Genomic DNA, 24,784 nt, shown 5'->3' with positions numbered 1-24,784 from the left:
TGAGAAAAGTGTGCCACTTGTTTGCTCCACTTTTGAGAGAAGAGTTTACAGGTGTGAAATAATTTTCTTTAGTACAGACACTTTTAATTATCGTTACAGTATGTTATACATGCATAATAGGTTAATGCAGTGTCCTTGCGTGATTCTTTGACAAGCTACATATTTATTAAATGATCACAGCCAGCTAAAAAAAATACAGCATTACTGAGTATTTATCTTGTTTCTGAAAAGCTTTTTTAAAGGTCGTCTACTGTTCAAAAGTGACTTTTTAAGTATCTACTAACTGTAATATGTGTTCCAAGAGCCTGTTTACAAGCACCAAATGTGAGAAAAATATCACCTCCCTCACTTGTTTGCTCTACTTTTGAGAGACCTGAAAGAGTGGTAATGATACTACTCCGACACGCCCCTAGATTATTGAGCCTGCCCTTTTTATATGGCCATCGCTTACAGAAGACAAAAAAGGCAGGCTTCACTACACATCTTAAATGAAGCATCAGACAATTATCCCACATTGGAGCTGTAAATCTATGGCTATGTTGGCACTGCAGGTCAATTCCAATTTCTTTGCTCATATGAGACCTGTATCTGTTTTCATGTCAGCACATGACCAGCACAATTCCGATTTTTTCAAATGTGACTCGGGCCTCATTTGTATGTGGATATTAATCCGATATGTATACGATGCGACTGCATTATGAACGATCAGGTGGCATGTAGCCGACCTTAACGTCATCAGAGGCGTGTATTGCCGGGCTTGTATGTGATTATAAGTCTGATATGTATCCGATGCTACTGCAGTCCGAATGTTTGTGTCACATAGTATATGGGTACATACATACTATATGTTATCAAAAGGTTAGTTTTGCCATGCGATAGTTGGGGAAAATACCCAGAGTTTTAAGGAACCTTTTTCTGTTGTCATATTTGTTTTTTTTTTTCATCTGTCAGTGAAGCGGCTAGCGCCAATATCTCACCACTGACTCCTCACCCACACACTCTTTGAAACAGATGTTGCAGCATGTTCTCCACAAACTGCCACAGCCAGAATTCTGCTCACTCTCTTCATAATCTCTGACACAAAATCATTTGGTTATGAAAATGTTTACCCCGCTTGCACAAAATCCTTGAAATTGCCAAAAATGCACCAAGACTGAGAACACGAATTGGGGTTTACTTCCATAAACTCAAAACACTGCATTAGGTATTGAATTTTGTGCGCTTGTCTGTCACATTTCCTTCACATTTACAAGTCACATTTTTTGGTTAATGCGAATGATAGGGAATCATACCATGTAGTGTGAATTGGGTTGGGTGTTGAGGGTGTGGTGAGGCTGCTAAAGCCTCGGCCCCAACCCGCTGTAGTTGAGTGTGGGCAAGATTTGGGAATGAATACCGCCTCAGTACGGATTTGCAAGCATGCCGACACTATGTGGCACTTTTACTGCAGGAGGAACTTTCCGCTGCATCTAGGGCTGGGTGATAAATCGATATTTTTAAATATCTGCTGCATTTTTTAGTGTTGAATAATGCTTTATGTATTACTTTTTTATTGTTTTTTGTCTATACTGACCCCTTAAACAAGTGCGCAGCTCAATAAATGCACAAAGCTTAGGACCCAATTATTTCTACGGATTCTACGGAATCGGGGGAGTCGGCCAATAAAAATAGAAACTACTATTAAACACGGAAACTCGCCGAAATTGACCATATGAATGGAATGCTGTAACCGTGAGGAGAAATATTACCGTGTGACTGCTCGTTCATAGTGGTATCTCCTCACAAACCACTAACCAGCGCCCTCCTGAACTTAAACAAGTCCGCAAACGTGAGCTAGCGTGAGCTCGTGAACAGCCAGTAGCTGTGCTAGCTTGTTTTGCCGAGCATGCTCAGGTGGGTGTGTGTGCTACTGTATGTGACTGTATGTTGTGCTTTAATGCTTGTTAATGTAAACCAGTGGATAGCTAGCTCAGACCATTCATTTATAGCGACATGTCCTCACAAACACCAACCAGCTCCCTCCTGAACTAAACATGTTGACGTGGCAACCGGAAACATCGACAAAGTTGACCGAAAAAGTCCTCTTGTCACCGAGCGTGAGCTTGTGAAGTGAAAGCTAGCTGGGTTAGCTTTGTTTAGAACGCTAATGTGCGTGTGTGCTGTAGGTTTGTTACTGAAATGTTGCTCTACAATACTGTCTCTGTGGAAAGAAATTCATTTGTATGAAGACATTTGTTTTCAGAAATGCTACACTAAAGTATTATTACTGTTAATACAGATTGTGTTAAAGTGATGGTACCAAATAAACAGTTTATTTTTATTTTCAAATATCTGTTTTTGTCTTCAATAGTAGCATTGTAGATTATCGTAGATTGATTTGCTGAGCAATACATCGGTAATCTCTTTATTGCCATATTGTGAGATAAGTCATTGTGAGCCTTGTATCGAATATTGTATCATATTGTGAGGTACCCAGCGGTTCCCACCCCTATTTCCCTGTAACCTTTGTGATGTAAGGATGTTATTTTACTGGCATAGGCTTATTTTGAAGGCCGGACAGTACTAGATACACTTAATATACCCTAATGTTGTTACGCATGCTACATGCACACATCTGGACTGAAGATAATTTCAAGGCTAGGCGGATGAAAAACTCAATAACAAACAATACAGAGTTATTCCAACAAGTGTAAGAAAAACTCAGGGAAGCCGGTTTCCGGTATCACTATGTGAGTGTGAATGGTTGTTTGTCTATATGTGCCCTGTGATTGGCTGGCGACCAGTCCAGGGTGTACCCTGCCTCTTGCCCAAAGACAGCTGGGATAGGCTCCAGCATGCTCGCAACCCTCGTGAGGATAAGCGTTAGAAAATGAATGCTCACAGCACCCCTGTCCCCTACAACCAACTGCCACAAATTCATTACCGTCTTGGGAAACGCAATGCTATGGTATGCATAAAAGTATATTTGTTTCTCATAGCTGGCCATAGGATCATCACTGAATCCATTTAACCATACTGCAGTTCTGCCAGATCTCACACTTTGACAGACAAGTGTCTTGCCATGTGAAATATCTGAAAATAAGGCCAGACTCAAGTAAAAGCTGTTAACGATGTGAGCCAAACTTCCGTCAGCTTGGCAAGTGACGAGCAATAACTGAAAAGGCATCCATCCGCTGATCTTTAATGCTCAAGCTCTGGATTCATGGTCGGGGGTGGGGGTGGGGGGGCTGACATTGACTGGCCACTGGCATCTTTTGACATTTCCACTCAGCTCAACACCACACTAATGTAGGCCCTGACACTCTTTATGGCTTTGCTCTGCTGGATGCTCCAGTGGGGGTGTTTCCTTAACTGAGCTCAGTAATCATTCTGCTGTTGAGATTTTTAGTGGCCTGTTTAGCTTCATTAGCCTACTTTTGAGTTCCCGAGTGGCATCACATGCACACACATACACACGCATGCTGGCGGCACACACGGGGACCATATTTCTCACACGTTTGACAGGTGGGTTTTTCTACATTTTAGGGATTTAACACTTTTCCTTCCAAATAGTAATCACGGGGTGGGCGGTAGATTATGTCATTGTGTAGGTAATTTGCATGATTGGCCATAATGTATTTGCATGTAATTGTAATGGTGGGGGTGCCACAAAAATTAAAATACATAAAAAATATGTTTACAACTTCAAGGGGACGAGAAGAGAGAAATCAATCTCCAGCATGACCAAAAATACTCTTATTCGCTCACAGATCAGATGTGTTAAGAAGCAGGAATTGGACTTGGAACTACAAGCCACATTCACATTCAGTACCGCTTACCAGTTTCAAGGTATACTAATATGGAGATGTGATTGAGAAGGAGACAGGAGTGGAGGGTAAGTGGTACTCTATAAAGTGTTTACTCTCCACTGAACAACAGGCAACAACCACTTAACAACAGCTGTGTTGCTAACAACAATCACATGACCCGGAAACCCAAGTGTGTAGACATGTGTGACCTCCAGCCATCTATTTTCTATGCCGCTTATTCTCACTAGAGTCGCTACTAAACTCACCCATGCAATCCAACTACATACAGTATGTAAGATATGTTTTTATGACACTCTTGTGTGTGTTCCGTGCACAAACGTTCCTTCTCACGATGACAGCATTTCATTCATCTTTTATATCCGCCACAGTGTGCAGTCGTCAAAACTTGTTATTATTTATACCGGATAAGTACTTTTCTTATCATTGGAGTTATTAATTATTTATGTCGTGACCTTCTTGGGTCACATTATTGCATTTTTTTTTATGGCCATGTATTCTCGACTAATCTCATGCTGTTTGAGGCCCTAAGAAAAAAGGAACGTGATTATTAGCATAGGTATGTCAATCATCATACCAATAGTTCACATCAATGTCTGTAACCTTATGACCTGCTCTTGGTCTCTCATCCTACCAAGGTTAATGCACAGATGCAGTAGCGGTCTATGACAGAACCCTCCCCACATTGCACATACACGGCGGATCAAGGCAAGCGCACGGGTTACCATTAGCCCAGGGTGGCATAAATCAGTAAACACTTTTAACTTCAACAATGATTGGCTTTGACACAACTGCGGGCAGGCCGACGGCACGTATGTAGACATGAATAAACAGAACCATGTTAACCCCTTGGCGCCGCAGGAAACCCACTGCCATTCTCATGCTCTGCCGCACAGGCACTAAAGGACTTCTGTCGGCAGTCTGATGTAACGCGGGTTTATGTGTACAGAAGAAGAAGAAGAGCATTTGTCAGATCCTCCATATACGTCCTATAGAAAATGTACATGCTACCATGCTTAGATGGACGCATATACTATCATTCAGTCATTGTGCGGCCCTTGCATGTGGCCATTAAGTTTGTCCTACTTCTGACAGAAGGTTTAGTGTTTTTATATGCTGCACTGCAGCTGCCCTGTTGGCACTGTTTGAGGCCAATTTTCCACTTCTATGGCACACAAGAAATACATGCTAGTTACCAGCTGCTAGACATGGTAGCTGTGTGTTTACTCACTCCTGTCTAGTAATGCTGAATGAACTAACAAGTAAAGCATGCAGTTAAACAGCGTCCCAGCAGTGTACAAATGTTAGTCGCTGAGAATTTTGTTTCTAATAATTGCATCAACGGGTTTATATTGTCAAATAGCGATGGCGGTATGGTGTGACTTGTTTAGCATCAAGCCAAGCTTCCATAGTTGGCCCGTTCCTGTCAAATAAATCAAAATGAAGGCAACAAGTACGTATAAGACAAAATGTTTTTTGACACTCTTTTGTCATGCAGACAAATTTCTGTAAAGTGAATGGCGCATGGTTCCAGGCTGGAGATAGCATGTCAAAATGCAGCAGGACTGGCTGTCATATGGCTTCGTTCATATGTTGACGCGTACTTGTCAACAAGAATCAATAGGCTGGCCATTTTATGACAGTTGGCTTGTGCCCTTTAAAGAGATTTAGCTTGTATCCTCAGTCTTCTTCAAATCTCTATTGACTATGGAGTTTGAGACGTGCTGCTACACAAGGGTCGTGTCTGTGTGCGTTTGTGTGAGACTAGTGACCGTGCTACATTGTGCATGACTGAGTCTGATGGCCACTCACGTATGTGTTCAGACGGAAGCGTGTGCAGTTTCTGCCTCTATTTTTTTTTTTTCATCTGCTGTTTAAAAGTGATCCAAAGATTGGAGTGTCACGATATAGTAGGTACAACATGTTCATGGACGATGTCACTGTTGGTCACGTTTGTTTACCTAGACTGTGTTAACAATTGGAGGGATGAAGGCGGGGATTAGATGGATAAAACTGTGGGATGCTAAACGGTCACCATGCATGATATGTCAAACACAGCTACTGTGCTACATGTGGAGATAATAATTCATTCATTCATTTTCTACCGCTTTTTCCTCACGAGGGTCGCGGGGGGTGCTGGAGCCTATCCCAGCTGTCTTCGGGCGAGAGGCGGGGTACACCCTGGACTGGGTCGCCAGCCAATCACATGGCACATATAGACAAACAACCATTCACACTCACATTCATACCTGTGGACAATTTGGAGTCACCAATTAACCTAGCATGTTTTTGGAATGTGGAAGGAAACCCACGCAGGTACCTAGCTGTGAGGTCTGCGCGCTAACCACTCGACCACCATGCCGCCGGAGATGATAATAATAATAATTAATCAGTTACTTCCCGAAAGCCACAAGGTGACCTCTGTATACCTGTTCCTAATAAATCCACTCAGCTTTTGGGTTCAGTTTGAATGAAACCTGTTCTGATAGAAATTATGTAAATTTTAACAAACGAAATGAAATAAACGTTTATGCATTGAAAATCTTAGGGACAAGTGATGAGTTCTAAACTCATTCACTTTGTCACACATATGTCTTTGTGTTTTCTTTTCATTCTAACTATATAAACAGATAAAAACACGACTGCGCGTAATGGGATCCACCTATGATGTCTAGAAAGCCACTAAAAATGTTTCATGGTTTTATATACATGCTGTGACCATGTAGTAACAGATACAGTCATAACAGTATTACAGTATTTTAGCCATTCTAAGCATTACCGGAACTTCAAAGTACTCTGCGCATGTATTGATGAACACCGTCATCTAGCGTTAAAAAAAATATCAAATATCGCCCAGTCCTTGCCTGCATGCTGCAATAGTACGAGCCAGAGGTGATCGGCTTTTGTGATTGGTGTCATTTTTCGGCATATGCCAATCACATTCTTTTTCATGGAAATTGGTTGATTTTGATCGGTGGCCAATCGATCCGACAAACATTCCGATTATGTTTATTTGGCTTATTTGGTTTTCGGACTGATAGCCGATATTGATATCCAGTCACCCCGAATAAAACATACCACAGCACTACATGCACACATTTTACCACTGCACTTTGCACACATCAAATTCATGCAAGGTCAAATAGGAGTTTTAAAGTGGAACTCTCATCCAGTTCATCAGATTTCTAAGCAAACACTCAATGTTTTGAATGTCCATCCACTTTGTATAATGCATGTTGTATAATGCATGTTCTCTGTGTGTGTTGGTCGTCCTCGACAGAATGACCACATCTAGTGGGCAAAGTAGCGGTGTGGGTTGTGGTACAATATGTGTAATTTGCTAGTAGATGACATCAGTGTCATGCTGTGCTGCACTGGCAGTGCAGATCCAGGATGCTGCAGTTCAAACAGAAGCTGGTGGTTTGCTGTTGCAGTGCGGTGGAACAGGATGCATGTGCTGTAAAGTGAGAAGCTTTCATGATGCAGCAGTGAGTTAATAAAGGTCGCTGTGCATAAAAAGGAATCTCAATTTTCAGGGTTTGTCTCAGTGTTAGGGGTGACCTTGGTGTTATTCTTGTAAAGTCATACTTACCTATTTGCATAAACAAGGTTTCAGGGTTTTAGGTTTTTTTTTGTTCTTTTTGTGTCCCAAAGGAGATGATTAAAAAGCTGGTTTCATATTTCCACTGCAGTGTTCTGCTGTCTTCTCATGGTCGACTGCAGCATTTTCCCTCTCTGCAGCGCTAGTACAAGCCTTAATTCAACTACACAAACTAGCCTGTGCACTTCTGTTTCAGTCTTTCTGCATCTTCAGGTCGCCTGATTTATGCACGTGTTAAATGCTGTTTCTGTTGAAGTGTCAATTTATAAACGCTAAGGGTTGGCTGTTACTACACACGAGCTAAAGAAATTGAATGTGCCAAGTGCTGATTTATCTTCCTGCTGTCAGTGAGACCCAGCATCCTGGGATAATAGATAGATCTTGTATTGGGTATTAACCAGTAAGTTGTGCACTCCACTTCAAGGAGGTGTGCCATGGCCAAAAACTTTGATGAAGGATTATAAAAGTTGACCTTCTAAGGTGATCACCTCGGTCAAACCTTTTTGTATTCCTTTCACAGCATTTCAAGGCTGTAAAATGATACAGCTCACACCAACAACTAATAAATACAACATGTCCTTTGCAGAGTGTGAGGTCATACTTTCAAGAGGACACTGCAGCACCTGGATGCATTGCTCGTGTACACTCACAAGACACTACCTTGATAAGCTATTTTTGGTACAGTGCTGTATCACATTATATTTTTACACAACAAACCTTATGGCCTGGGATTGAATTGTGGAGTACATTTTATACACAGTTTGTGGCCAACAGTGAGTGTTAGCAGAAAAGTTATAAGAGGGATTACAAAATCTCTGCCTTCTGCACTCACAAGAAGCACGTTCAAAGGGAGTGGTGAGGTCGGTATACTGATCGAAATCTTAAAACTATTTGAAAAATTGCTAGAATTTACCTTTTGCACATTTGGATCATAATAAAATTTTAAGCCGAGCTACAATATGCAACAGCAAGAAGGGGAAGGGAGACAAAAAGCACTTCAAAAAAGTAATTTATTGAAAACAACAAAGAAACAGCTGCACGGCGGTCGAGTGGTTAGCGCGCAGACCTCACAGCTAGGAGACCCGACTTCAGTCCCACCCTCTGCCATCTCTGTGTGGAGTTTGCATGTTCTCCCCGTGCATGCGTGGGTTTTCTCCGGGTACTCCGGTTTCCTCCCACATTCCAAAAACATGCTAGGTTAATTGGCGACTCCAAATTGTCCATAGGTATGAATGTGAGTGTGAATGGTTGTTTGTCTATATGTGCCCTGTGATTGGCTGGCGACCAGTCCAGGGTGTACCCTGCCTCTCGCCCGACGACAGCTGGGATAGGCTCCAGCACTCCCCGCGACCCTCGTGAGGAAAAAGCGGTAGAAAATGAATGAATATAAAATTAAATGTATCCGATGGAGATCCATGTGGTGCATTCTTAGCAACAGAGTAAATATTACAAATACATAAATGCATATTACAAAGACATTTAGTCATAAACAGGTTATCTATGCTGTAAAGGTGAAAATATTACTTTTGTTTAGTAATATTAAATCATACTTCACGGACATTCAGTTATTGCGGTTGAGTCTGGAACCAATTAACAGCAATAAACGATGGATGACTGTACTTTGTTGACCAAATAGTCATTCCCAGCACTAATTCTGAAACCAATAGCTTTACAACTTAAGCCAGGAGACTACAAAATATTATTATTAGTATTATTGAACTGCTGCACTGACATGGATCGACATGTTTGTACATAGATGAAAATAAGGGATTCTAACTGAGCTTCTTCCTGTCCCAATCACAGACTGCTCTCCAATGTAGGATATCCCTGGCAATTCTCGACTTTTTCGCCCGTCTCCCTCTTCAGCAGCCATCTGCTTGGGTCAGTGTGTGTTTTCCGCAGCTGCCAACATACTACACAATTCCGTATGGTGCTTTCCAGGCCGGCACTGTTTGCCTGCCTGCCTGCCTGCCTCACGTAAGCCCCGTCTCAAGAGGGAGCTTGCTCAGGCTGGGTGTAGGTGGATTTAGGGATGGGAGGAAGCATGTGAAGAGCAGCCTTTTGTGACTCATTTTTGCATTTTGTTTTCAAGGGAGAGGTGCATGAGAGGAGCTCAGTGGTGTTGATTGTCATGGAGGAGCATGTTTTACCCGTTTTCGCTTTTACCTTTTCCACCAAATCTTTTGTTCTACACTGATCAGTTTGCATACGTTTGCATCTGATGGGCCGTTGATTCTTCTTCATATTCCACACCGTGCATTTGAAAACAAATTCTGTTGGTGCTTCAAGCCTTTTTTTATATCAACAGCACCACAATAACCAGCACACCACCACACACTAGGGTGATGTGCAGGTGTGGGCGTGTTGCTCCGTCCTCTCAGTAGCTGGGAGCCAGGAAGTCCATTTGAGTCATCTGTAACCTATGAACCAGAAAAAAACTACAGTACCCTTCAGAAGTATTGAGACAGTGAGGCGCAACGGATTATGAGGTGCAGTTAAAACATGAGGTCAACAAAAAAAAAGGATAAATGGCCACAGAAGCAAAACGGTGAGCTTAGTTGATCTTTATTCTCTAACATCTCCCACAAATCCATCAAAGTCCTCATTTTCTGTATTTGAATTAAACAGCTGGACAATTTTCCCATCAAACATTCTGGGTTCCCTCATCGTCGGAATCAGTCTCGTTGTCACATGGCTGTTGGACAACAGTTAAAACATACTTTAGAACAGGGGTCTCAAACATGCGGCCCACGGGCCAAATGTGGCCCGCAGGACACTAGTTTGAGGCCCCAGGATTGGTACTTATTTAACATTGTTTATTTTAAAAGGCTCAAATACACACAGTACACATCAACACCGTAATTCTGGGCACACATTCATAATGACTGGACACATACTGTATATTTATAGCAATATCGTCACCTTCTGGCTTCACTTTTTTATTAGTACATTCTTTTTTTCTGTCTGGAGCCTTTGATTTCAGAAAGTGCACCCTGATCATTAGTGCAGCAAATTTGAGCTCTCTAACTTCAGCCAGTGATGAGTCGGTATAGTGTACCGCAGTGCTGCCGTCACACCATCAGCAACAGCAGCAGCAGCAGCATTCTGTCCAGCTATGCAGCTTACTCCAGCATTGCATCTCTACTGCAATGCCAGACAATGTGCTATAGTCTGCAATAAGGTAAAGACATTGGATGCTTCAGGCTGGACCTAAATGAGTGAAAACATGTGATTGTTGGCTGATTAAATTCAAGTGCAGAGCAGGGCTTCAGTCATCTGTGTGGTACATTTACATCACTTTACGGATGCATGAATTTTGCTAAAAGGGCTGTCTTAAAAATACCAGCAATAATGCATTTCACATTTGAAATCTTGATAATATATTCATCAAAAAACTACAAGTTCAGCAACAACTTACGTAACTCTCACAGCGTAACTTTAACATACATTTTGTTTTTTAATGAGACCTCTATTTCGACACAACAGTCATCTCTCATTTATGACTGTTAATTGGTGAATATCCATGAAGTAGGCTTCAATACTAAATACTGTTTTTACAGTTATCAGAGCCATGTAGACATGAAATAACATCCCTATAGTTACCTTTAAACTTGTATTACCGAATGGAGTAGGCATAATAGTAGAAAATAAGCCATCATAGACATAAATAAGACCAACGTAACATTACTGACACCTCGTGACCAATGTAGAATAATAAAAGAGAGACTGACTATGCACTTAAATCAATCAATTTATTAAAAAGCAGAGAACACTTAGTGATGTCTGCCCAGCTACACCAGAGAAGGTTCGCCACTGTTCCATCTTTTTGCCATTTGTGGCTAATGGCTCTCACTGTGGTTTGCTGGAGTCCCAAAGTTTTATAAATGGTTTTATAACCTTTTTCAGACTGATCGATTTAAATTGCTTTCTTTCATGTGCTGCTGCGTCCATCACTAACTAAATGCACAAGTATGATTTTTCAATCCATTTTCATTCATTTGTGAATAAATACAAAATTTTGGGGGGACTTCGGTTTCCTCCCATATTCCAAAAACATGCACGCAAGTGTGAATAGTTGTTTGTCTATATGTGCCCTGTGATTGGCTGGCGACCAGTCCAGGGTGTACCCCGCCTCTTGCCCGAAGACAGCTGGGATAGGCTCCAGCATCCCCGCAGCCCTTGAGGATAAGCAGTAGAAAATGAATGAATGAATGTTTCTACACACCGAGACGCTCCTTGTTGGTAAAAACATTGCCCCCTTTCTCTGGCCTTTTCTTCTCTTGCAAATATACTGTAATATGTGGCATGGCACCATAACGCTCCGTCATACTGCATTGAGTGACGCTACTTATAATCCAAAAAAATAGGATAGCTGTACATTTTCTCCTGTAAATGTGTTCAATAAGTGTGTGAGGCATGTTTAGGGCTTAAATCTGAATTGTGTTGCAAGTCAACAATGGCAATTGAACTGAGAAGAGGAGGGTTGTGGAGCTGACTGTAATCTGACAATTACAATGATCACTTTTATTGCAAATGTTGAGGCAAAATCTGAGGAGAACGTGAACGTTAAGCAAGCCAAGCAGGGTGGGGTTATGGTGCAGAGAGTGGGCCATGTGTCAAAACTAGGCATTTTTACGGGTGTTACTTGGTGATTTTGAATGTTGGATGTTGTAAGAATGTTAAAATATTACTTTTAAAAAAATTCTTGACTGTGAGCCTGGCATGGATTCATTCAATTTCTATATTTACAGATATGTCTGTATTGACATTTTGTATATCAAATGAGTATATGTCACAGTAGGACCTTCCATATTAAAGGTGCAAAAGGGAGACAATACAAAAAGTTTGCCAAGTGATGTGCTTAGTTTTCATCTTGATGAGTTTCTGCCAAAAGCAACTAGATGATTATTGAAAGCCCCATCTGCCTGAAAGTGCACTTTGAGTTCTGCCAACACAACCCGCTCCAACTGCTGATGCTGTGACACTGACAGATGACTCCGCTGTGCTTTGTAGTAAATCTACTGGCCGCTCCTTTCATCCGTCGGGGTCACGCCACCATCATCACCTGATGACTGGGCTGCCCATATACCCTTTGTGCCATGATTGAAATAAATGGCGAGGCGACGTTAAATGAGTCCTTGGGTCCTTAGGATGTCTTATTACCTCATGTCTGGGCAAATTGATGGGAGTGGATATGTGACCTTGTGAGTTGTCGTTAGGTGAGCGCAGCCACCGGTGAAATAAGGTCGCACGGGATGTTCAGGGTGACGGATGCCACTCTTGTTCTCATTGTCCTCGCCTACAAACTTTAAATGTCAGCAGGGGCACTTTCCCTATTCTTATTCTAGTATGTGATGAGGAATGTTACACCGCGTTATTCAGCACCCAAGCAAGCAGACAGTCTCCCTCTCACCAGCAGTGACCTGCTTCTAGGGCTGACACTTTGAATTATTTATAGAATTGTGGCATCCAAAAACAGTGGATTTAGCTCTCTTATGCACACATCTGCACAAAGCAACCATACAAAGCAACCACACAATAATAGAGAAGGATCCAAATGAAGTGAAATGTGTGATTCTCTTTTTGTTTTGTTTATTAATACATACAGAAGCTGTGCAATTCTAAAGCAATATCTATTGTATATGCACATTATGCATGTATACTCGATTATAAAGGCCTTAAAATAGTTAAATACTTTCATAAAAGCCAAATCTTCTATGGTTGTGTGGCTCATATGAGAGCTGCAAAGTGAGGAAAGTCCGCCATCTAGTGGCGTAAACATGTATCGAAACCTCTGAACTATTAAAATATTACATTTCAATTTGACTTTGTATGGCTTATTTTGAGAGATGGTTATGCAGGTTTAATCATCATGAACTGAACATGTTGTTTTTAAACCTTCTTAACTTGCATATAAATGTCAACATAAGTCAGCTACTGATGATATTGATATGTAAGAATAATAGGTACTTAAGTCTGAATGGGTTCATGCACATTTCAAAGGTTTATTTATTCATTATTTTGAATATGTTTAAAGAATGTAAAAAATATATAATATTATATAAAATAATATATATTTCTTCACATTTTTACTTGAAAAAATCACTGTATAAGCTATCTATCCCTTATGTATTCATGCTCGTCTATTCTCTAGAAAAGGGATATAGTGGAACACACTATAATCGGGAATTGTTGGGATATATATAGAGAAGGAGTAGGATTAAATAAGCTCTTCTTCCCACTCCTTTTCAGATGTATTGAAATATGCGCGTATAAACGTTTTGTTAAGCATGTTAGAAATACCTTATCCTTACGAGGGTTGCAGGCATGCTGGAGCCTATGCTAACTGTCTTCGGGCGAGAGCCGGGGTACACCCTGGACTGATCGCCAGCCAATCACAGGGCACATATAGACAAACAACCATTCACACTCACATTCATACCTATGGATAATTTGGAGTTGCTAATTAACCTAGCATGCAAACTAAACCATTTGTTATTGGCATAGACCTACATGCTATGGTATCTAATCTTTGTCACATCATTGGTTTGGTTTTGCATCCTTTCTCTTAATTTTGTGACTTTACACATACACGTCTTGATTAAAAAGCAGTTTTTCTTTTGGCCAAGTGTTATATAATAGGTCTGATACATCAACCGTGTTTCCCTCCATGTATTGTAATGTGTGCATTGAAGTGTGACTTCAAAAAACAACCCTCTCCCCCCCAAAAACTGCATTTGATTTTGTGCCTGATTACATTTAATTGGAGATGAAAGACTTTGACCCTGCTGTTCCCGCTCTCTCTCTCCCTGGCAGAGCCCCAGACCGGCAGTAGACTGACTGTCCCCTGTGGTTGCGGTGAAAGAACACCTCCCCTGGCAGGCTGGCCTCACTCCCCTTTCTCCTGCCTCCATGTATCCTGAATCAACCACAGACTCCCCCGCCCGCCTCTCCCTTCGACAGACTGGCTCACCTGGAATGATCTACAGGTGAGGACACACCTTACAGGCGACAGGTCTCTCAGGCTGCATTCACACTTGGGGTCTGGTACCCTGGTCCGACCCAAACTAGAGGCACACTTTTGTGCAGTGTGCTTTGCGTCTATAATGCTATTTCTGTCACTTTGCAGCAAAGAACACAAGCAGAAACGTCTACACTTTTTCCATTGAGGTCTGCATACGGCAGTGCTTCTCAAATAGTGGGGCGGGCCCCCCTGAGGGGAGCCGAGAACTGTCAGGGTGGATGCTTTCATTTCAAATCAGCACAAATATATAGTACTCAACATTGACTACATGGAATACAGCTGCATGCTCTCCATTTTGTTTCTCTCGTATTTCAAATTGGGGGGTTTCTTTTGGAGGGGGCATGACGGAAAATAATTGAGAAGCACTGGCATATGGCAAAGTAGTTTTTTAGAGACCACAATAAGGTACTATTACATTTGTTGTGTTAATTTCACAAACATCTGGATGACGTTCTACTGTATGTTTCTATCACACACACACACAACCAAGTCTGGTCATTGTTGATTTTGGGTTTAATGTCACAATCAAAGACAAGCCAATCGATAAATGCACTTTATCGACAGAAGCATCCAGAGACCAAGTGTGTTTGTGTTTGTGTTTGTGTTTATATAGAGTCAGTATACTGCATTTGTGAGGATTAACATGCACTCTCATATTTAACCACCAAGTGGCGCCATCTGCTGTGGATAATGATGATGTGTGGAGATCTGGCTGTATCTTCATTTAGACTTTATCATTCTAGATTTTTGTTAGTTGTCGACATGAAATATATTTCCACATGGAACTGTCAAGTTCTGTCATCATATCTTGGCTTCCTCCTCTATTGACTCATGGTACATGCGTGTGCTGTTGCCATTACTAACCTCCTTTCTTCCATGCTTACTTTTTAACCAAAAGCTCTGATTTCTGCTCTTCTCCTCCCTGATGCCTTCAGCGCTCGTTATGGAAGCCCAAAACGACAGTTGCAGTTCTACAGGTATTTGTCTTTCTCTGAATCCACCTTTCTCACTTTCACCCCTGCCGTTTCTGTATCAGATGTCCTTCTGTACGGATTTTGCATAGAAAGAGTGTACTGTATAAGTGTAACAAGAAGTTAACCACTGCAAAATATAAAAAAAAAACACAGCATATTCATCTTCTGTTCTTCTCTGATGTTGCTCCTGAAAGATGTAATACTTTCAAACTGACCTAAGCTTTGAACTGAGATTCAATTTCTTCTTTCATGTGCATAGTATTTATTTATTTTATATTTGTTTACGTAATACCCCTTATAAATCAGGGTAGTTGCCGCCTCTTCATTGCTTTCCTTTTAGATCTTTTTGCTACTCCACGTTTATATGGTCTTTTTATTCTGCTGATCCAAGTAATAAAAAGCGCAGACGATATGGATGCCGCCCATAATGATCTCACTATGCCATTTCTATCTTGGCTGGCGCCTTGCACATTTCTGTCCTTTTAAGTGTAAAACTCGCTGCTCTGCTCGTCTGCATGAGGCGGATCAATAAGGCTTCTATAGCTCTCACACGCTAATGTTTGCTTAATCTGATAACGCAGTGTTTGAGTTGTGCTTACAGTGTCATAATTAACGTCCTATGCCTTACATTAACCTGAACATTGTTATTTAATATATAAGGAGAAACACCAATCGTCAGTATGAAAAAAAACCTAAATGACTTATGCTATTATTGTTCATTTTATTACCTATTAAGTTGTAGATCACTACAGTCCTCCATATGTTTAACTGCGTGTGTTTTAATGCAGTGGCTGTGAGATGCAAAGTGAAGTGTGTGCATCGTTGGCATAGGCTACACAAATCTGGAAAAATGTCAGTTAAAACATTTTTTCTGCACAATTTTTTTTGTCTACAGAAAACACATCTCATTCACCTAAGTGGGTAATAATTTCTATGTAAGTTATAATACAGGTAAAATGTACAGCATACATGCACCACTGTTAGCCCCCACCACCACCACACACACACAATTTTTACATGTTCATGTCTTTATGATTCACTAATGTTTTTTTGTGAATCGCGATCAGTCCTTGAATGCACCATAGTTGCTATCAGATGTGAAAAAGTGTAACTTCTACACCATGACTATACTGTAGATTACATCTGTTCATTGATCGTCTTATATTATCATTCATCAGTGGTGTGTTTATAGGGATTCAACTGTACGTGGTATCACAACAGATCTTTCCGTCCACCCTGCACAGGACAATGCGCCCACATTTTGGTGAAAAATCCCTCCTCACGACAATCACACATTGTATATATTTAAGTGAGGAACAGCATAAAAGTGTACAAAAAGGTGCAACATCCGCGAGGTGAGGAAGTGGAGAGCAGCGGTACGGGTGGGTTCCCACTAATTCTGCCTGCCGTTGTGCAGCAGAAGTGCATCATTTTCGGTGACAGGTCCTTCAAAAAGATTTCCTCAGCGGTGCCTTCTGGACTCCCCACTTCCTAGCATAAACGTTGAGGTGCAGCACAACTGTCTTTGAACACTTTACCTCCCTTGAAACACGTAAACGGTTAAAAGTACACGATAAAAGTAGTGCACTGTCATTATTCTGTAGAGATGGCAAAGGTTCTACAAACTGTAACTTCAGGCAAGCAGGAACAATTGTAGTTTGTGTTATTGTAAAATGTGGATAAAGTTCACAATAGTGCTGCTTGGTGATACACTGTTGGAGATAGGCAGCTGATTTGCATTAAAGCTACAGACACAAGAGACACAAGGCTACAAAATGTACTTTAAAATGTCTAAATTCCAGCATCAAGGCTAGACACACTTCCAATATCCCCTGAGAATACCAACTTATAGAAGTTGCTTTTGTGCATTGTGAGTGCCTGCATATTGTTTCAGGTGTGTTATAGTAAATGTCAAGACATTGTTCAATATAGGTGATGAAAAATAAATAAAAAAAAGATAAAGGCACTAAATATGAACTGGTCAAATTCGAACAGACTCATGAGCAGAGTCATAATGCTTAACTAGTGTGGTTTTCTGGTTGCTTGGTGGTTTGTTGGTCTCTCTACATGTCCATAGACGCGCACACTGGGTGGCCGCACGGCATTTGCGTTTGTTTTCAAGACGCGCTCGAGCCCGTGTAGCTCATTATTGTGCAGCTCTAAGTAGTCTTTCCTGTTCAACAACAATCAGAGGCTTTTAGCGCAAAAGCTTTGGTGAATAATTCAGTGCTGATATTATTTGCTGAGACTAGCATGAACAAGACGAGCTTCTAAACGGCGTAAATGGATTCCTTCCACGAGAGCTCACAGGGATGGGGGGTGGATGAGGAGAGGTGTTGCTGGTGGTGATATGATAGATGGCGGTCAAAGTGCTGGTGGTGAGGAGAGGAAAGGGGAAAAGGGATGCACTCCCCAACTCACTAATTGGCGTAGACTGTTTCCAAGTAAGACACTCCCAGTTTGGGTGGACCCACTTCATCAGTCTGCAGTGCAGTGTGGCTTTATAAGCGCTGACTTGCACCCTCCAATCTCGCTCATGAGCCGACCCTCAAGAAATCGGGTGAGTTTGGGAAAAGCTCTTTGCAGACACGACCACAGATGACGTGTGTTCCTTAGCATGTGTGAAGGAAGCAGGGAGGTGGTGGAGGAACTTGTCATGTGGTTAGGAGGTTGCATGATGCTTTGCTTGGAGCCCACTTTTTTTTAAGTTTGCACCAACTTTGTGGAAGTTAAATGTGTACATTTGTGTACTTCTGTTCTACGGTGCATTTCTGGCTGTTTCACTTGGGTCTTCCATGGTTATGGTCATGGCTTTGTTTTGGACATGCCTCATTTGCATTGAGGAATTGTCTGAAATTGTACCCCTTGTCTCCATGTCTCAGCAATCACTTTACACTTTTGTTGTGATAGTTTTCAGCTAGTTTGTTTGTGTCTAAGGTAAGTGACTTTTAAAGTGTCTTAGTTTGAACCCTGAAGCAAAACTCGTTATTAATTATAAATATGGACAGCAAAGAGTAATTGTACTTAGGGAAAAGAGTTAAAACAGTTGTTTAATAGTGCTTAAAATTGAGATTTGTAAATAATTCTTTATTTGTTTTCCATGAATCATAGTCTCCACTATGATTATAGTTATGACAGCGTATACAAATGTATCTTACACAGGCTTGGCAATGTGACAATGTGACTTACCAATTGACAGTAATAGAAAGACAATGAAACATATTCATTAAAGCTGTTTACAGTCTATTCACTGGATTTCTAGTTTCCTATCTATTGTTAGATTTTGGCATCTGTTTGTGGATTACAGAGGAATTATTAAATTATAAAGTATGTTGTTTAATGGTGGTTTGAGAACACAATCTATTTAGTGTTTCACTATACTCTGTGATCCAGAGTCAAACTGTGGCTACCATACGTATAATTTAAACATCAACTGTCATACAAGTGTTAAATACTTGATGTTAAATACTCCAATATTACAATGAAACACACAAGTCTAATAATTTAGTCACCAAGATGTAATGACTAGATGGTTCTCAGGCATCTCATTTTTAAACATTTGTATTTGTAGTGTAGTGAAGTTAACCACTTCTTCTATACTGTATTTCTCCATAGTGAATGCATATTGGCAAATTCTATGTTTCAAACAGTCGGCTCCCCACCTCCGTTTGTTGTCCAGTTCACAATCAGATTCTTTTCACTTTATGGCCTGTTGCATGACTGAATGGCTCAGATAGCATGTGTCCTGTTTCTTGATCTATGGCAAGTTACCTGAATGCTACCTATCAGTGTCACGCTGCCCGTGATGCACCTGTCCAGAAAGCGAAGGGGGTGGGGGTTCTGGGCTCTGATTACAGCAAGATGCATGGCCATTGTATAGACCCATAGCAGAAGAGATCCATTTGAATGGGATCAGGTGCTATTTAAGGGAGGTGGATGTGGCCTTCTGGGTCCATCTGTGCTGCTTCTTTGTACGTTATCAAAAAGACAAAAGTGGGAGGGAAGAGCCTGGCATGTTTGCAGGAGGGTATGCCGGCGGCTCCCAGGGGATCCCAGGCACACACAAGTCCAGTCACTGTCCCCCCGAAAACCTGCAGATCCCCAAACCGTCGGCGCCGAGCAGTGGTGTTCGGAAGAGCAACAGCAGCAGCAGCGGAAAGATGCTGTCCATGACGTACAGCGAGAGCATCCGGAGCGGGATCAACCGCTACCACTCGGACCAGGGGCTCAACCAGCCCCCCAGCAGGCCCACCGACCAGGCTGAGCTACAGAGACTGCGGGAGCAAAGAATTGCTGCTCAGATTAAGAACATGGAAGACTTCCTGAAGATGAATGGCCTTGCCATGGAAGAGTGTGTGTCCTATCAGACAGGGATGAAGTACAGGTAAGACAGTGGCGTTGAGGACCAGCAAAGCTTGTGGTTGGAGAAGGGCAGAAAGGCATGTGGCTGCACATTGGCTGCAATTTTTCATGAGTTTACTAGTGTTTTTGATTGAAATAATTTTCTCTACTTTGTCACTTTGTCTTCTGGATTGTGCTTATGCAAAAGTATAAAATATTTATATTTGAATCAACTAGGTGAGTCGTGTGGTCCTAAAACTCATATTGTTGCTTTTTGGCACCTGTACCTGAACCACTACTAGAGAGGTTGTGAAGATAGTCTGTTTTTTTTTGGAGTACTCCAGACCATATGGTCTGCAAAAGCAAATAACCACCAAGGTTTCAAATTAGTCAAATAAACATTGGCATTAACAGCTGTGGCTGTAGGAAATCTCCTGATTTTTACCTCACACCACAAGACAGCAGTAGCAGTATTTGTTGGCACTGGGTTGATTTACCTCTGCGTGTGTGTTTTGACTGTTGTGCTACTTAGCTGTGTGAAAAGTCATGCATAGTATACTTGCCATACTGTACAATTACAAGGCTGACTGAGCAGCTCCTTACGACTATTACAACATTGGTTCTGTTGCTTTTGTTGTGTCATATACTTGTTCATAAATGACCAAGTTGTTTTCACTTTCTTATGAAGTCCAAATGAAGTCCTCTGTGGTTTAAAAGCCCCAGGTATACGAGAATACCATACCATCTGTTGTTGACAGAGATCAGTGACCAGGGTGTACGTATGGCAGACGGCCATTGCCATGTTTGAGTGGACTTGAGTGGTGCTTGAGTCTTGTATGTCACAGCAGCTGGTGAGTTAGCATGTTGCCTTTGTATGAAGCTCAGCTGTCACGTCTGTCTCGAGGGCAGCCATGTTTGACTTCTCCAATTATTGAAATTGGTTTAGCTTTCATGTTTTTAAAACTATACGCAGTGTTATGTTGGTGGGACTGTTATGAATCATTTACACATTGTACACTCACCGCCCACAACCTTAGGGACACAATCTAATGAGCTACATAATACAATGATAACAACGGTCGACTTTCACTAACTCCGTCTGTAGTTTTTAGCTACACAACAGTGTGAAATGATGGATTTAAACTGCAAGGTTTAAGTGACACTATTCGGATGTTTTGCTCTGAACAATGCGCATATGGCTCACATGGAATTTGATATCCTGAGATAGGAATCAGGCCTCTTTCCAATGTGGATTACATATACCTTCTGCTTTGTGAGCCTGGCGTAATTAAAATGTGTCCATCAATGACTGTACACCCACGGTAAATACATAAACACCCGCAGTAAATGAAAACAAAAGTATTGAGCAATAAAAATGCTAAGCTTTTGTTTCCACTTTTTCATGCACTCCAAGTTATGTAGTTTAGTATTGTTTAGTATTGATAATTGTAGTGTATTATTGTATTATTGACACTCATGTACTTGTTTACTTGTGGTGTTTATTAAAGTGTAAATGTAAATGCAGTCATATCAGATATAGGGCATGTTCTACACAACATGAAAATAATAAACACATCTTTTGGATCTCATTGGATTGTGCAAGTTTACCTAATGATGTATTGTTTGCTTCCTGTGTATCGCTCACAATGTCACTGCTCTATCTATGCTGCTGTTATTGACAGAACTAGCATAAGTATGTGTATCCATGCGCAGAGACGATAAGTTTCGGTGGTTTCTGTGGAGCTAAAGACCTACCTCATGGTCACAGCCCTTCTGCTGTTGCCACTTGAAAACTGGTTCATGAACAAAGCACAGTACTTGGGTCTCTGCACTGGCTTTCCATCGTTCAGAGAATCGACTTTAAAACAGCTGTGCTTGTGTCCAGTCTTTTCACGGTCTTACACCAAAGTACATCTCTGACATATTAGAGCCACATAAACCATCTCTGAGAATCTCCGGTATTGGTTTCAGTTTTATGCTGCCAAAATCTGGAACAATCTACCAGAAGGTGTAGGATGGTTGTATCAACATATCTGACACTGTAAAAACAAAAAGAAAATCGATTTTCATTTAACAATGTGTATTTTTGTGGTTGTATTTGAACTACATTGCTTTATATTCCAATTGTATGGATTGCAATGTTAAAACTACACTACCCTTTGTAAAATAATCCACTCTTCATTGGTATAAGCAGACAATTTGAGTCGTGTGGGGGGCCAGACAGGAAGCAGTGTGTCTCCTGTGTGTACGCTATATGGCGAGTGGCTGTGGAAGTATAGATCTTCATCGCTACTCACACTAATGGACACAGTAATGACCCTAACAACCCCACCCCCAACCCCCCAGCCCTCTATTGAACGCTCATACAAGCATAATACAGTATAGCTATGTTTTACCAACGAGCATAATACAGTATAGCTATGTTTTACCGTAACTGTTGCTCTCTAATCAGTGAATTATTTCCAGCTCGCTTGGGGAATGTTCTGATTGATGCTGCTATGTGGATGTGGCAGCAAGTTGTTTACGGATGTGATGGTGACATTTTTTTTGAAAGTACCATAGAACTGTGCCGGATGACTGGATGTATTTTTAAGGTTTGGACACCAGAGGGCAGCATATACTTTCAATTAGGAAAAAGCAGGGTCAATGCCTGACACTGGTTATCTGGTTTTTAAACATAATGTACTACACACTGAAAGGTGAACACAGCATATCGCTCATTAGTTCAATGTAAACAGTACAGTGTGGCCAGGGTAGTACAGTAGAATGTTTACATGACAGTGGAACTATCCACTATCATCTGACATTGCGTTAATCTTTGTCTCAAATGCTATACTTTAACATTGTAATATACACCCTGTCTGACATATTCGTTTTTATTAGTATTATTATTTTATATTTCTTAGTTAATCTCAACAGCGCTGTGCTATAATGTCTTTTGAAGCCATTTTTCTTCAGCTTATCCCTCTTTTTAGGACAAATTGAGCATTCCTTCGACAGTGCATATTCTCCTGTTCATTTATGTTTGTCCCCCTGACCTATTATGGTCATTTCCGGCCGAGTTGTGGACGACTATCGAACAGCTACACACGATAACCAGCACAGAATGCTTTGTAGTTCTTCCAGAATCTGCACCTATCCATCTGTATTTCATTGGATTTCCTGCTTCCCGCAAAAACAGTCTGTTTTAATATATTCCACCCACGACCCGCCTCCAGGCACGCCCACTCCACTGTGGTTGGTCACACTCCCAAGTGCTGAAAAGGACTTCAGTTTGTCCCAGTAACTGCAAACGCAACTTTATAGGGGTTGATAAACGGTATCGGAGTTGATAATAAACCTCGATCGAGAGGTAGAGACTGGACAGTCCCATGTTTCTCAAGAAAAGAGGTTACTTCAAGACATCTCTCAATGGTAAGTTACTTGAGATTGTGTTTTTTTCTGGTAGAGCCACTAGTTGTGGCGGGAACAGGCTGTTAGCAACCCCACTCCCTGCCCTCTATAATGCTACACAGACAAGCACTTTTGCTCCATGACTTACACAAAATAAACACTGTTAGGACACTGATAAATTGTTGCTTGCTTTTCTGACTCTTTGAAATGACCAAGTAATGTTGGAAGACAGATTAACATGCATTTCTTTTGCTAGTTGGGAATCAGGAACTCCAACGACTTGTGCCTGATGTTGGTGTCTTTCGGAATTGTAAACAAAGTGGTTTTCCCGTATGAGCCATTGCGACCAACGTAAACAGAGGAGCAGAGCTTATCTGGCTTCGAGCCATGCCCATATAAGGAAGTCTGCTCCTTTGTGACATCACAAAAGAGCAGTTTTACCACGCCTTCTGAAACCGAGCATTTTGAGCCATCCGAAACGTCTGTCATGCTCACTTCCAAATGAGCAAACTTTATTATCTGAAACTTTGGTGTCATATGACATGAGAATACAACATTCTAACAACATTTATAGGTCAGAAAAGTGCAAAGAGCATCATAGGTCATCTCTACAATAATGGAAACATCACACAAGTGGGAGATGATGTTTGGGTGTTAAGAGTCTGCTCGGGTTCCCCTTTGAGCTTTTTCTGGCTGGATTATTCTGACAGCTTGTCAAAATCCTTTAGTGTGACTTCTTTGTTGGCACAAGAAGTGGGAATTGTTGTGGATTATTTTTCGTTTTTTCTTTTTCTTGTATATATGACAGATTGAAGTATTTTTGTAATGCAAAATTCTTTGACAAGTTAGCACATCTGCATCATATCCTGCTCCATCATCCACACATTTCTTGTAAGACAAGTCTTCAGATTTAGCTATGACATTATTACCTATTCATAAATTAACATATAATGTGTTAATGTGTCTTTTAAAGCTCATGTAAATATATTTTTTCTGCCTCCAAGTTGATTTATCACTCGTTTTTAAATGAATGATTTTTTTGGTTGTTGACAGTTGACAGTGGTTTAGTCACCATTGTGTCCACATTGTATTTATCATTGCAATAGACATTTTGCTGTCGGGAGCATTTCTGCCAAGTAACAAACATAATGAGCAGGTTCGCTTTAGTATGACAGATGTGCCAAGACAGGCTGGAGGACTATACAGCAAACAGGACAGGTTGTTCAGCTCCCCTGTCCCTGTGTGATCATGTCGTGTTTGCTTTAATCGCACCTTGTTATGCAACGCTTGGTCACTGTGCGGCATGTTTATTTGTTTCATACTGTCGCCTTGCTACCACCACACATATAAAGTAGCACAATGAAAACTTTTACAATTGTGAGTGCAAAATATTCAGAATTAAATCTGATGAGACTTCTAAAGCAGGGATCTCAAAATGCGACCCAGGAGTAAATGTAAATGCGACCCAGGAGGTATGAGCGGATCCATTTTGAACTAACTAATAGTAAGCTTGTCACATACAGAGATGAACAGGGGGGTCAATAGATGGAATTGCGGTGAAAGCACACACAAAAATGACAGCACAACATGTAACTACATGTAAGAAAACTACTATGGTGAATATTTAACTCTAAACTCATAACTT

At 41.1% G+C, this 24,784-nt stretch overlaps 1 protein-coding gene across 3 annotated transcripts in view; it reads left to right on the top strand.

Annotated features, from left to right (window-relative positions):
- Nucleotides 1-24,784, top strand: part of kcnab2a (potassium voltage-gated channel subfamily A regulatory beta subunit 2a) — a 74,698-nt gene that overhangs the window by 9,726 nt on the left and 40,188 nt on the right. For 2 of the 3 annotated variants that reach the window (XM_058054286.2, XM_058054287.2), the window contains exons 2-3: nt 14,224-14,396; nt 15,367-15,408. In XM_058054286.2, the coding sequence (XP_057910269.1) occupies nt 14,320-14,396; nt 15,367-15,408 (119 nt within the window). In that variant the 5' untranslated portion in view covers nt 14,224-14,319. The remainder of the gene's footprint in view (nt 1-14,223; nt 14,397-15,366; nt 15,409-24,784) is intronic. The other variant, XM_058054288.2, reaches the window with a different exon arrangement.

The sequence above is a fragment of the Doryrhamphus excisus genome, linkage group LG18, assembly GCF_037039965.1.
Source record: "Doryrhamphus excisus strain RoL-2023G ecotype Guam linkage group LG18, RoL_Dexc_Guam_v1.1, whole genome shotgun sequence".
NCBI lineage: Eukaryota > Metazoa > Chordata > Actinopteri > Syngnathiformes > Syngnathidae > Doryrhamphus > Doryrhamphus excisus.
Note: the sequence above shows the minus strand (reverse complement) of the source record. Positions and strands in the feature narration are given on the sequence as shown.